The sequence below is a fragment of the Heliconius melpomene genome, unplaced genomic scaffold (genome assembly GCF_056956725.1).
Source record: "Heliconius melpomene rosina isolate 202511_hmr_F unplaced genomic scaffold, ASM5695672v1 ptg000056l, whole genome shotgun sequence".
In the NCBI taxonomy this organism is placed as follows: Eukaryota; Metazoa; Arthropoda; class Insecta; order Lepidoptera; family Nymphalidae; genus Heliconius; species Heliconius melpomene.
In genome coordinates this window covers 218,787-233,611 of record NW_028181879.1, presented here as the reverse complement: position 1 = coordinate 233,611, position 14,825 = coordinate 218,787, and the positions used below count along the sequence as shown (strand labels likewise).

The 14,825-nt window shown below is 51.8% G+C and overlaps 1 protein-coding gene across 1 annotated transcript; it reads right to left on the bottom strand.

The window, feature by feature from the left end:
• Positions 1 to 1,772: 1,772 nt before the first annotated feature.
• LOC146526387 (uncharacterized) lies at positions 1,773 to 3,623 on the bottom strand. The gene has a single exon (XM_085207187.1). The coding sequence runs from the start codon at positions 3,621 to 3,623 to the stop codon at positions 1,773 to 1,775; it is 1,851 nt and encodes a 616-aa protein (XP_085063313.1).
• Positions 3,624 to 14,825: the final 11,202 nt, after the last annotated feature.

Sequence of the window (14,825 nt, the reverse complement as noted above, 5' to 3'; positions counted from 1 at the left end):
GGTAAGCCCCAATGACGCGGCGCAGGTATGGAGGCACACGATAGTATAACAGTGCCTCCTTTATGCAGGGCCATGGCAGGGAGTTGAAGGCGTTGGCGATGTCTAAAGACACCGCCAAGACTCCATTGCCTCGGGCCACCGCATCCTGCGCATAGGACTTTACCTCCAGTATGGCATCCGCCGTCGATCGCCCCCTACGGAAGCCATACTGGTGGTCCGAGAGGTCCGGACCTGTCCCCTCCAAATGGTGTTGTAGCCTCCTGGCTACAACACGCTCAAGGAGCTTGGCGATCTCGCTCAAGAGCACGATGGGCCTGTAGGCGGAGGCTGAATCCGCCGGGCGACCCTCCTTCTTGATGAGGACTAACCTGCCTGTCTTCCACCGCTGTGGAATTATGGCTTGAGCCAGACAGGCAGTGAATAGTCCTCGCACTCTGGGCCCTAAGGTGTTGAGGGCCAGAGTTAGCGCCCGGCCGGGAATGCCATCCAAGCCCGGGGCGGTGCTCTTGAGCCGAGATCGGCGTACAGCTTCTTCGAGCTCCTCCTCCTCCACCGGTGGTGTGACGCTGTCCTCGTCGTCCTCCTCTTCCTCCTCACGCGCTGCAGGGCGGGCCATACTGGGTGGTGCAAAACTGGCCCGCTGCGGGAATAGCGACGACAGAACCCCTCGGAGTACGTCCGGTTGGAGTGTCTGCGTCAGTGGTGGTGCCCAAGCCCGTAACCTACCGAGCACCATTCGGTAAGGTGTGCCGTACGGGTCTAAGTCTATCCCCGCGATCAACCGGTCGTGCGACTCGCCTTTCACACGACCGATCTCCTCCTGCAGCTGCGTTCTCGCCTCGACATAGACGCGGTACAGTCGGTCTTCCTCCTCCTGCACCTTCTGTACCCGTCTGCGATAGTGGCTGTACTGGCGTCTCGCCGCAACGCAGGTGTTACGCAGTTGCGCGATCTCCCACGACCACCAGTACACTTGCCGCCGTTGAGGGCGGCGCCCGGAACGGGGCATTGACGCGTCACAGATACGCGTCAGCGCCCCACTATCGCGGCCTCCTCCAACAACTCCCTGTCGAGACGACCCAGTTGCCACCGCGGTCCGTACTCTCGTGAGTTTGGACTGGGGGCTGGTGGCACCGCAGGATGTATGGAGATCTCGTACAAGATGTAGAGGTGATCCGAGAGAGTCTCCACATTATCCAGCACTCGCCAGCCCCGAACACGACATGCTAGGGCCGGGCTCGCGACCGAAACGTCCACGACGGATCCGCCCAGCCTTCGCACACACGTGTTCTTGGTCGCTCGGTTGAGCACAGACAAACCGGTGGCAACAACCCACTCCGACAGCGTCACACCACGCACATCCGTCGTTGCGAAGCCCCACACGCTGGACTTCGCGTTGAGATCGCCGGCCACCAACATCTCCGCCGGACGAAATCGCTCTACCATTTCCCCCAATCGTATAAGGAACTCTTCAAACTCCGCGAGAGTTCGATTGGGGGAAAAGTAGACCCCTACGACAACTAGGTTGCCGACAAGTGCGGCGACGCATCCCACACCTCTCTCTACACGTGAGAAAGGCGGGGAGCCCGCGGCGACCTGGGTGATAATAGTCACCACCCCGGTGTTGTCGGCTACACAGTTGTCTCTGTCGGGAACGCTGTAGGGCTCCGAAACAACCGCCACCTGGATAGACCACTGCGCCAGGCTTTGGACCAATAAGTCCTGGGCCCTAGCACAGTGGTTAATGTTCGCATGTAACACACGGAGAGCCATTATTGGTCTTCCATGTGTTGCACCTCCTCAGGCCCAGCTGGGATATTAGACCTGGCCGATGTTGCCGGCACTCGTCTGCGCTTTCCACCGTTATTGGTGCTAGCCTTTCCACAGGCAGCATTCCCCAACATGTGATTAGCGGGCCTTTGCGCCGCCTCACACACCGGACAATGAGGCTCTGCCGAACACGATCTCTGCTGATGCCCGGTCTGGCCACACTGGAAACACTGTTTGCTGCGGTCCACCTGGCTACTGCACTTCGCAGCCATGTGGCCCACTTCGTGGCAACGGAAACAACGTTGCGCACGGGGCATCAACAGCCTCACTCCAGCAGAGACGAAGCCAACAAGTAGTCTCGCCCCGCTAATCTTCTGCGCTGCGCCGACAGGACATCGGACCCATACTGTTCCTAGACCGGCCCGGTCCTGTCGGATCTCTCCGACTTTTATATTACCCGCAGCACAGCCGGAAACTCGGCTTATTGCCGCCGTCATGTCCTCAGCAGTGGCGGAGTCATCGAGGCCAAACACCCTCAATTCCGCACATTTCACTGGCCTCGACACCTGGACCTCTTCGGGGCTGAGAACCCCACGCAACTTCTCAGCTAGCGCATCCGCCTTCTCAGCAGTGTTGGCGCCAGGCAACTCTAGCATTCTAGCGCCAGTAGACGCAACACGGAATCTCAGGTCCTCTATACCCAGGTCTTCCAACTTTATACTTTCCTTGACCCGGGTAAGGACATCGCTATACGACATCTTGTCGGCGACGGCTGGCTGCAACTTAATCGTCACAACTTGCGATCTAGGACGACGCAACTTTGGCTCCTTTTGCGCTTTAGCCTTTTGCGCTTTCGGCTTAGGAGCTGGCTTTCTCTTCTTGGCCCCCTTCCGGGCTACTACAGTCCAGCCCTCAGACATATCAGCCGGAGCGGGTGGCAGAGGTCGAGGCTCAGTAGATGCGGTCATCACCGGGCCTTTCTTCTTCTTGGCCTTTTTAGACCTTTGCTCCTTTGGTGCCGGATTAGCCGGCGCCATCAAAGTGGATGCGACAGGGTCCACTTGCGCCTGCTTTGGGCTATCCACCTTGCGCTTGTCCGCCGCTAGCGGAGGTCGCAGATTTCTCTCCGGTGGTAGCCGATCTTTAAAGGCTTCCAGCCTGGTGGAGACCATAGTGCCCACTATGTCCTCCACAGCAATAGACTCCGTGGGAGTGGGTCGCAAGTCCGATGCTCTAGACCGCTCCAACTCCGCTCTCAAAAGGGCAAACTCCTTCCGCAACTCCACCAACTCCGACTGCAGTCGCGAGTTTGTTGCCTTGAGGATATCCACTTCCTCTGATGCCGTCCTCTTTGCCAGAGTATTAACGGCAGAAGAGATAACTCCGGCAGCGTCTTTAAGGGCCCTAGTAAATGTGCCCTTCAGATTCCCCGACTTACAGGCGACTCTATTGATTATAGCCAAGCTATCAGATACTTGGCTACGCAAGTCGGAGACCATGTGCTCCTCACCGCAAAGTTCCAGGGGCACATCCGAGAGCCTAGAACTTGTTCTAGTTTGTATCGCCGCGGAGATTTCAGCAACTTCCTCCTCCGCCCTCAGCCGGCGCTCCTCGCGCTTGGCATCGTTTAGCGCCTTCTTTCCAGCAGCTAGCCCTATATTCTCATCAGGAATATTTGGTACGACCACGACTCCCTCTGGCCGAAGCAACCTTCGCTTTCGGCTTGTCTCTGTCTCCCCATCCGCATCCGAGGATTCAGAGTTACTCTTCCTGTGATGGCGCCTCTTTCTGTCCTTTCGGAACTGCGCTTTAGCCCCCTCGATAGCATTGGAGCTGTTCGACCCAACAGACATCACGCCATCGGCGTCTGACTCGGAAGCCGCCCAGAAACGGCCTCGCGACGAAAGTGACGACCTGGACCTACCTCTTATAATAGAGGCAACCTCCTCATGGTCCAGACGCTCTAACACGACTCGCGCATCCTTCAACCCCCCTCCTATTGGCACAAGTGCCGGACTTTTGCCCCTTTCGAGCAAAGTACTCCCTACGCCTTTCTCGGGCCTCCCTACGTCATCATTTTGGGTTTTTAAGTTAACATTTTCATTTTGTTCCCACGAGTGTGGGGGAAAAACGGTCCATCCGAGCAGTGCCCCCTGTACTCGGATAAGCCTATTACGCCAGGGTGTCGGCCGGTACCCTGGCGGGACCAGCAGTAGCGACTGATCTCCCCATCAGCCATGAACCCCTCGCGCTGCTTCGCCGCTTGGGTTGGGGTAATTTTTTATAGAGGTTTTCTTCCTCGCAGCCCGGCCGGTAAAGGCAAGGCCCTCAGTTCCATTCCTGATTACGAGACATGACCGCAACCAAGAGTGGAGTTCCGATATTTTCGGCGCTGGCACATCACTGCACCTGCGTGGCGGTAGGGTGAGTACACACCACGCACGCCCTCCGGTTCCTCACACTGTGACCTCTGCATGACAGAGGACACGCGAAGAACCACGCCGGATTATTAGCCAGCGAGCAATCATTACCCAAGGACGAATCCTGTAGGCACCAATTACTCGCCGCCCAGGGTGCACCGGTCCGCAACACTGTTCGTCCCCCCCGAACGACAAGCATTCGAGAAAGGGCCAACAGCGGGTGAACACACGAGGAGGTCATCCGACCAAGCACCCCAACCTAACCTGACATTTTTTTTTTTTTTTAAACGGTTTTATTTAGCTCACCCCGTTTGTTTATTTGTTTGTTTGGGTCAAATTTAGTAATTGAAATTTAACCCTCTTCCCGTTAACCGATTGATCTGAAATTTGGTACACGCCTTTGATTCTGGTGACAATACAATTATCCATATTCAATATTATTGTGAATCCAAGATGGCCGCCGCTACAAGATGGCGGACAACTTCGTTTTTTTCAATCCCATCAATATGGGTATCAAATGAAAGGGCTTGTCAATTAGAATTCAGTGGACTATACAAAATTAAAATCCAAGATGGCCGCCGCTACAAGATGGCGGACAAGTTAGTTTTTTTCGATCCCATCAATATGGGTATCAAATGAAAGGGCTTGTCAAGTAGAATTCAGGGCACTATACAAAATCAAAATCAAAGATGGCCACTGCTACAATATGGCGGATAATGTAGTTTTCAATCCCATCAATATGGGTATCAAAATAAAGGGCTTGGTAAGTATAATACAGTATACTATACACAATTACAATATGAATCTCCCACCTAAGTCAAGATCTGGTATCCTGTCGAGGACTGTGTGGCTATAGGGTGCCTAAAAATGAGACGTCGCTAGGGGTACACCACCCAAGGTAAAAGGTAAAAGCGCGCCGAGAACTGTATGGCACTAGGTGGATAAAAATGATATGTCGTTAGCGTTTTCCCCTCAAGATTCAGGCACATCTTTTTGTACATAGCCTTGCTCCTCTATTGGACCTCTGGGGGGTCGATCGTAACATTCTCCATTAACCTTGCAATAATGAGGCACTCAACGAATTGAATAGTAGGAGAAATAAAAACTAAAAACTTAAAAATAAAAAAGTAAAAAAAAAATTTTAAGTTAAACGGTTTTATATTGCAGATAAATGTACTAAAAAATAAAAAATAATTTCATGGAAATTATGATTACTAAAATAAAATCGTGGGGCACGTCCAATATCTACAATCGAAAGACATGGCATGAGACTTCACCCACCTAGTGGTAAGTAGAAAGTGTCCCCACGATTTTATTTTAGTAATCATAATTTCCATGAAATTATTTTTTATTTTTTAGTACATTTATCTGCAATATAAAACCGTTTAACTTAAATTTTTTTTTTTACTTTTTTATTTAACATGAGGAAATCCTTTTACGGATACCGGCCCGAGTGGGGACTCGAGCGGGTTATGTGGGACTCATGGACCGGCTGAAGGCCAATCCCAATACCCAGTAAAACCTCACGGTGCTCCTCCTCGACCGCCACTGACCGCGAGACGCGGGGACTAGAATCGTCCACGAAACGCGGCGGCGGGAGCCTGCTAGGCACGTCGCGGAGTCAAGGGTGTGTGGGCACCCTCGACGGCCTGCTGGGAGTAGCGCGCGGGAGCAACCTGCGCGCGCCTACTCGGGCCAGGTTGGTAGGCGGCCAGCTTCCCCAAGCTGACCGCCCTCTGGCACATTAGGGCGGAAGGTGGCGGTCGTGTGCCGCCCTCCGGCGACCCGGTCTCTTACGGTGGATGGCGACTTCGGCAAAAGCCTCCCTCGCCCGTTCCGCTGACTCCTTCTCGGGCACCACTGCCTCGCAGAAGGATGGTTTTCGCCACTTACCGCCGGCACCTTCCCGCGCATTCCCGCGGGTTGTATACCACCTTGAAGGCCCCTCGGAGCCCGAACGATCGACACCAGTTTCAACTGAATCCGAGCGGGGAAAACTGAAAAAATCGGTTTTCGCCACTTACCGCCCGCACCTTCCCGCGCATTCCCGCGGGTTGTATACCACCTTGAAGGCCCCTCGAAGCCCGAACGATCGACACCAGTTTCAACTGAATCCGAGCGGGGAAAACTGAAAAAATCGGTTTTTGTCACTTACCGCCCGCACCTTCCCGCGCATTCCCGCGGGTTGGAAAAAATCGTTTTTCGCCACTTAGCGCCCGTACCTTTCCGCGCATTCCCGCTTGTTGTATACCACCTTGAAAGCCCCTCGGAGACCGAACGATCGACACCAGTTTCAACTGAATCCGAGCGGGGAAAACTGAAAAAATCGGTTTTCGCCACTTACCGCCGGCACCTTCCCGCGCATTGTTTACCACCTTGAAGGCCCCTCTTTCAGTTTTCCCCGCTCGGATTCAGTTGAAACTGGTGTCGATCGTTCGGGCTCCGAGGGGCCTTCAAGGAGGTATACAACCCATGGGAATGCGCGGGAAGGTGCCGGCGGTAAGTGGCGAAAACCGATTTTTTCCAACCCGCGGGAATGCGCGGGAAGGTGCGGGCGGTAAGTGGCGAAAACCGATTTTTTCAGTTTTCCCCGCTCGGATTCAGTTGAAACTGGTGTCGATCGTTCGGGCTTCGAGGGGCCTTCAAGGTGGTATACAACCCGCGGGAATGCGCGGGAAGGTGCCGGCGGTAAGTGGCGAAAACCGATTTTTTCAGTTTTCCCCGCTCGGATTCAGTTGAAACTGGTGTCGATGGCGGTAAGTGGCGAAAACCGATTTTTTCAGTTTTCCCCGCTCGGATTCAGTTGAAACTGGTGTCGATCGTTCAGACTCCGAGGGGCCTTCAAGGTGGTATACAACCCGCGGGAATGCGCGGGAAGGTGCGGGCGGTAAGTGGCGAAAACCGATTTTTTCAGTTTTCCCCGCTTGGATTCAGTTGAAACTGGTGTCGATCGTTCGGGCTCCGAGGGGCCTTCAAGGTGGTATACAACCCGCGGGAATGCGCGGGAAGATGCGGGCGGTAAGTGGCGAAAACCGATTTTTTCAGTTTTCCCCGCTTGGATTCAGTTGAAACTGGTGTCGATCGTTCGGGCTCCGAGGGGCCTTCAAGTTGGTATACAATCCGCGGGAATGCGCGGGAAGATGCGGGCGGTAAGTGGCGAAAACCGATTTTTTCAGTTTTCCCCGCTCGGATTCAGTTGAAACTGGTGTCGATCGTTCGGGCTTCGAGAGGCCTTCAAGGTGGTATACAACCCGCAGGAATGCGCGGGAAGGTGCGGGCGGTAAGTGGCGAAAACCGATTTTTTCACTTTTCCCCGCTCGGATTCAGTTGAAACTGGTGTCGATCGTTCGGGCTCCGAGGGGCCTTCAAGGAGGTATACAACCCGCGGGAATGCGCGGGAAGGTGCCGGCGGTAAGTGGCGAAAACCGATTTTTTCCAACCCGCGGGAATGCGCGGGAAGGTGCGGGCGGTAAGTGACGCAAACCGATTTTTTCCAACCCGCGGGAATGCGCGGGAAGGTGCCAGCGGTAAGTGGCGAAAACCGATTTTTTCCAACCCGCGGGAATGCGCGGGAAGGTGCGGGCGGTAAGTGACGAAAACCGATTTTTTCCAACCCGCGGGAATGCGCGGGAAGGTGCCGGCGGTAAGTGGCGAAAACCGATTTTTTCCAACCCGCGGGAATGCGTGGGAAGGTGCGGGCGGTAAGTGACGAAAACCGATTTTTTCCAACCCGCGGGAATGCGCGGGAAGATGCGGGCGGTAAGTGGCGAAAACCGATTTTTTCAGTTTTCCCCGCTCGGATTCAGTTGAAACTGGTGTCGATCGTTCGGGCTTCGAGAGGCCTTCAAGGTGGTATACAACCCGCAGGAATGCGTGGGAAGGTGCGGGCGGTAAGTGGCGAAAACCGATTTTTTCACTTTTTCCCGCTCGGATTCAGTTGAAACTGGTGTCGATCGTTCGGGCTCCGAGGGGCCTTCAAGGAGGTATACAACCCGCGGGGATGCGCGGGAAGGTGCCGGCGGTAAGTGGCGAAAACCGATTTTTTCCAACCCGCGGGAATGCGCGGGAAGGTGCGGGCGGTAAGTGACGCAAACCAATTTTTTCCAACCCGCGGGAATGCGCGGGAAGGTGCCAGCGGTAAGTGGCGAAAACCGATTTTTTCCAACCCGCGGGAATGCGCGGGAAGGTGCGGGCGGTAAGTGACGAAAACCGATTTTTTCCAACCCGCGGGAATGCGCGGGAAGGTGCCGGCGGTAAGTGGCGAAAACCGATTTTTTCCAACCCGCGGGAATGCGTGGGAAGGTGCGGGCGGTAAGTGACGAAAACCGATTTTTTCCAACCCGCGGGAATGCGCGGTAAGGTGCCGGCGGTAAGTGGCGAAAACCGATTTTTTCCAACCCGCGGGAATGCGCGGGAAGGTGCGGGCGGTAAGTGACGAAAACCGATTTTTTCCAACCCGCGGGAATGCGCGGGAAGGTGCCAGCGGTAAGTGGCGAAAACCGATTTTTTCCAACCCGCGGGAATGCGCGGGAAGGTGCGGGCGGTAAGTGACGAAAACCGATTTTTTCCAATCCGCGGGAATGCGCGGTAAGGTGCCGGCGGTAAGTGGCGAAAACTGATTTTTTCCAACCCGCGGGAATGCGCGGGAAGGTGCGGGCGGTAAGTGACGAAAACCGATTTTTTCCAATCCGCGGGAATGCGCGGTAAGGTGCCGGCGGTAAGTGGCGAAAACTGATTTTTTCCAACCCGCGGGAATGCGCGGGAAGGTGCCGGCGGTAAGTGGCGTGACAAGCCGTGGTCAAGGCTATGGCCGGCAGCGAGACGTCGTGGGATGCGGTCTCATCCTTCTGCGAGGCAGTGGTGCTCGAGAAGGAGTCGGCGGAACGGGCGAGGGAGGCTTTTGCCGAAGTCGCCATCCACCGTAAGAGACCGGGTCGCCGGAGGGCAGCACACGATCGCCGCCTTTCGCCCTAATGTGCTAGAGGGCGTTCAGCTTGGGGAAGCTGACCGCCTACCAACCTGGCCCGAGTGGGCGCGCACAGGTTGCTCCCGCGTGCTACTCCGAGCAGGCCGTCGAGGGTGCCCACACACCCTTGACTCCGCGACGTGCCTTGCAGGCTCTCGCCGCCGCGTTTCGCGGAAGACTCACGTCCCCGTGTCTCGCGGCCAGTGGCGGTCGAGGAGGAGCACCGTGAGGTTTTAGTGGGTATTGGGATTGGCCTTCAGCCGGTCCACGAGTCCCACATAACCCGCTCGAGTCCCCACTCGGGCCGGTATCCGTAAAAGGATTTAAAAATAAAAAAAAAAAAAAAAAAGGTTAGGTTAGGTTGGGGTGCTTGGTCGGATAACCTCCTCGTGTGTTCGCTCGCTGTTGGCCCTTTCTCGAATGCTTGTCATTCGGGGGGGACGAACAGTGTGCGGGTCGGTGCACCCTGGGCGGCGAGTAATTGGTGTCCACAGGATTCGTCCTTGGGTAATGATTGCTCGCTGGCTAATAATCCGACGTGGTTCTCCGCGTGTCCTCTGTCATGCAGAGGTCACAGTGTGAGGAACGGGAGGGCGTGGTGTGTACTCACCCTACCGCCACGCAGGTGCAGTGATGTGCCTGCGCCGAATATATCGGAACTCCACTCTTGGTTGCGGTCATGTCTCGTAATCAGGAGTGGAACCGAGGGCCTTGCCTTTACCGGCCGGGCTGTGAGGAAGAAAACCTCTATAAAAATTACCCCAACCCAAGCGGCGAAGCAGCGCGAGGGGTTTATGGCTGATGGGGAGATCAGTTGTTACTGCTGGTCCCGTCAGGGTACCGGCCGACACCCTGGCGTAATAGGCTTATCCGAGTACAGGGGGCACTGCTCGGATGGACCGTTTTTCCCCCACACTCGTGGGAACAACATGTTCAACACAATTTCTAAAAACAAAAAACCAAAACGATGAAGTGGAGTGTGTTGTGCCCGAGAAGGGCGGCGATGTGATGTTGCCTGAGAAGGGAGGAGTAGATGTGCTTAAGGCGGAGGAAGTTGTTGGTGTTATTGCGGCGTCTCGAAGAGTGTCTGTTTCGAGTGTCGCTGCGGAGGGGTCAGTTGGTGATGGCCAGAACGTAGGAGTGTGGAAGGAGCCGAGAGTGGTTCTGACCAGATTGGACGTTGATGACGGAATGTCGACTGTCGGTAGTGTCAGGTCGAGACGAAGGTCCGGATCATCATATGGACGGTTGTGGGGAGTGTTGGAGTCAAAGGACTCAGATACTGAAAGTTTTGTGTCGATGGTGTCAGAGAAGTCAAGGACACGGGCACAATACCTGAAGGACAGGCGGAAGAGGCCTCGGAAGCCGATCGATCAGTCGGGGTCTTCTGGTGAAGGAGAGCCAGATAGACCGGCGCCAAAAGTGGTTGCCATGAGGAGACGGAAAGGTCTCGGTGAGGCAGAAAGGAAGGAGTTGCCGCTGAGGTCAGAACAGGAGGTGTCTGACAGCGCTGCGGCCGTACTGGCCAGGGCTAGCTCCAGGCTCTCGGACATGTCTCTACCATCCGAGAAAGAGCAGGACGAAGCCATACTTGCGTCTGACCTACAAAATCAGGTGGTGGACAGCCTAGCGGTGATAAGGAAGGTTGCCAGCAGATCGGGAAACCTTAAAGGAACTTTCACCAAGGCCTTTTGACGGATACCGGCCCGAGTGGGGACTCGAGCGGGTTATGTGGGACTCGTGGACCGGCTGAAGGCCAATCCCAATACCCACTAAAACCTCACGGTGCTCCTCCTCGACCGCCACTGGCCGCGAGACACGGGGACGTGAGTCTTCCGCGAAACGCGGCGGCGGGAGCCTGCAAGGCACGTCGCGGAGTCAAGGGTGTGTGGGCACCCTCGACGGCCTGCTCGGAGTAGCGCGCGGGAGCAACCTGTGCGCGCCTACTCGGGCCAGGTTGGTAGGCGGTCAGCTTCCCCAAGCTGACCGCCCTCTAGCACATTAGGGCGGAAGGCGGCGATCATGTGCCGCCCTCCGGCGACCCGGTCTCTTACGGCGGATGGCGACTTCGGCAAAAGCCTCCCTCGCCCGTTCCGGCGACTCCTTCTCGAGCACCACTGCCTCGCAGAAGGATGAGACCGCATCCCACGACGTCTCGCTGCCGGCCATAGCCTTGACCACGGCTTGTCACGCCACTTACCGCCAGCACCTTCCCGCGCATTCCCGCGCGTTGGAAAAAATCGGTTTTCGCCACTTACCGCCCGCACCTTCCCGCGCATTCCTGCGGGTTGTATACCACCTTGAAGGCCCCTCGGAGCCCGAACGATCGACACCAGTTTCAACTGAATCCGAGCGGGGAAAACTGAAAAAATCGGTTTTCGCCACTAACCGCCGGCACCTTCCCGCGCATTCCCGCGGGTTGTACACCACCTTGAAGGCCCCTCGGAGACCGAACGATCGACACCAGTTTCAACTGAATCCGAGCGGGGAAAACTGAAAAAATCGGTTTTCGTCACTTACCGCCCACACCTTCCCGCACATTCCTGCGGGTTGGAAAAAATCGGTTTTCGCCACTTACCGCCGGCACCTTCCCAAAACTTCATTTAATTAGGGTTTATTTTTGCGCAAAGTAACATTTTGGTATATTGACAAGAACATACATAAAAAGTATTCGGGCGAATTGGGAATCTCCCTTTTTTCAAGTTGGTTGAAAATGAGAACATTCTCTTTTTTGAGGTTGATTGAAAAGAAATGTAACGATCAGGAATCTCACTTCTGACATCGAGTTAAAAAGTTTTTGCTTGTAACTATTACAGTATAATCAATTTTTTACCAAAAAAAACAAACTTTCTCAAATTTCACCGGATTCCATAATCGGAATCTAGCCAAACTTTCACCAAATTATCCTTGAAGTGTATCCTTTCAAATAAAATAAGAATCATCAAAATCAGTTTGCGCGACATTAAGTTATGCGTCTATTTGTCGCGCACATACCTAATGCAAATTTAAGACTTATGTGATTTTGTCATGGATACCATTGTCAGACATGGACCAAAAAAAAATGGGACCATTCGGGAAGCTTCACCTTTTAAATAAAAAAAAAATATCAAAATCGGTTCACCCAGTCAAAAGTTATGAGGTAACAAACATAAAAAAAAAATAAAAAAAAAAAAATAAAAAAAAAAAAAATACAGTGGAATTGATAACCTCCTTTTCTTACAGAAGTCGGTTAAAAATATATAACAATCGTAATGATGGAAGTGCAATAAAAATTAAAGTAATAGCTGGTAAAATAGTTCAAATTAATTCAATTATTTGACCCTCTAATAAAAATCGATTAATATAATTATTGAAAAATAAATTTATTATTAAATATGCTACTAAAATTGTAATTATAATTAAAATAATTAATGTATGGTCATGAAAAAAAATAATTTGTTCTATTAATGGAGAAGCTCTATTTTGGTAATTTAAATTAGATCAGGTTGCCATTTCTAAAAAAAGGATATTCCTTTATAAATGGGGTTTAAATCCATTACATATAATCTGCCATTTTAGAAATTTCTTAAAATAGGAAGTTCATTATAAGAATGTTCAGAAGGAGGTAAATTTTGATATCATTCAATAGAGGATGGTATATTTAATGAAAATAGGATTATTCGTTGATTAATTATTGATTCTCAAATAATAATAATAATTAAAATTATGGAAAATAATGAAATATATGAACCAAATGAAGAAATAATAGGCCTAGTGTCCGGGGAACCGGCAAGCCAGGCACGCACTGAGGAGGTGCGGGTAGCCGCAATGGAGTTGTGGGAAACTCGGCTGGCAACACCAACTGCCGGCCTGAGGACGATCGAGGCTGTTCGTCCAGTGTTCCGCCAGTGGTTAGCGCGGCGTCACGGCGTCCTAACCTTCCGCATGACACAGGTGCTCACGGGGCATGGCTGCTTCGGGGGTTACTTGTGTCGGATCGCCGGGAGCTCCCTCCCGGCGATCCGACCCGACGCTCGCTGCCACCACTGCGACGACTGCCTCGATGAGACGGCCCAGCACACGTTGGAGGTGTGCTCAGCCTGGGCGTCTCAACGTCGCGCTTTGCGCGACGTCATAGGGGACGACCTTTCCCTGCCGGCCGTGATCAAGGCTATGGCCGGCAGCGAGACGTCGTGGGATGCGGTCTCATCCTTCTGCGAGGCAGTGGTGCTCGAGAAGGAGTCGGCGGAACGGGCGAGGGAGGCTTTTGCCGAAATCGCCATCCGCCGTAAGAGACCGGGTCGCCGGAGGGCGGCACACGATCGCCGCCTTCCGCCCTAATGTGCTAGAGGGCGGTCAGCTTGGGGAAGCTGACCGCCTACCAACCTGGCCCGAGTAGGCACGCACAGGTTGCTCCCGCGCGCTACTCTGAGCAGGCCGTCGAGGGTGCCCACACACCCTTGACTCCGCGACGTGCCTTGCAGGCTCCCGCCGCCGCGTTTCGCGGAAGACTCACGTCCCCGTGTCTCGCGGCCAGTGGCGGTCGAGGAGGAGCACCGTGAGGTTTTAGTGGGTATTGGGATAATACTATCCAATTAGCAGAAAATGTTAAATTCTTAGGCATGATTCTCGATAAAAGACTGAACGGAATTGCCCATGCTGAACATGTCAGTAAAAAATGTGAAAACGGCATCAACGCTTTAAGAGCTGTGTCTGGTGTGTGGTGGCGTGCACACCCTGAAGTAAGTAATACAGGTATTAATATACTTAATTATTTATTAATTATTTTAATTATTGTTCAAATTTTATTATTAATTCTTGAATCTGCCGTAGCAATTATTAAATGTTATGTAATTTCTATTTTAAGAACTCTTTATTCTAGAGAAGTAAATTAATGTCTAATCATAATCATCCATATCACTTAGTTGACTATAGACCTTGACCCTTAACAGGAGCTATTGGAGTAATAACCTTAGTAACTGGTTTAGTAAAATGATTTCATAATTTTAATATAAACTTATTTTTTATTGGATATATTATCGTGTTATTAACTATATTTCAATGATGACGAGATATTTGTCGTGAAAGAACATTCCAAGGAAAACATACTATTATAGTATCAAAAGGTTTACGGTGAGGAATAATTTTATTTATTATTTCTGAAATTTTTTTCTTCATTTCTTTTTTCTGAGCATTTTTACGCATTTCAGCGGTGAGGAATCATTTTAGAATAGAATAGAATAGAATATACTTTATTGCACACATAAAAGAAATATATAGAAAGAACAACACAAATAAAATTTAAAGAAAAACACGTATGCAAAGGCGGTCTTATTGCTTTAAGCAATCTCCACCAGACAACCTTTGAAACATTACGGATAAAATGTAACGAGGAGAAAGGGGATAACGTCTCAGTGCAAATTTTATGAAATATAATTAAATATTATATAATATATAATAAACTAAGTCAATAATATAAAATAAACTTACATAAAATGTGTTTAATGTTTATATACTTTACACATACATACATACAAATATTGAAAAAAACAATATATACTTACACATATATACATACATACATAAAACGTGTTCAAAAATATATACATAATATTAAAAAAAATAAATAAAGATAAACTATTATACTAAATTAAATAAGTACTCTTTCAGACGATTTTTAAAACTGTATA

Bases quoted from the DNA above. Each gene is read 5' to 3' on its own strand.
- LOC146526387 (XM_085207187.1), bottom strand. From the start codon at position 3,623: ATGTCTGTTGGGTCGAACAGCTCCAATGCTATCGAGGGGGCTAAAGCG.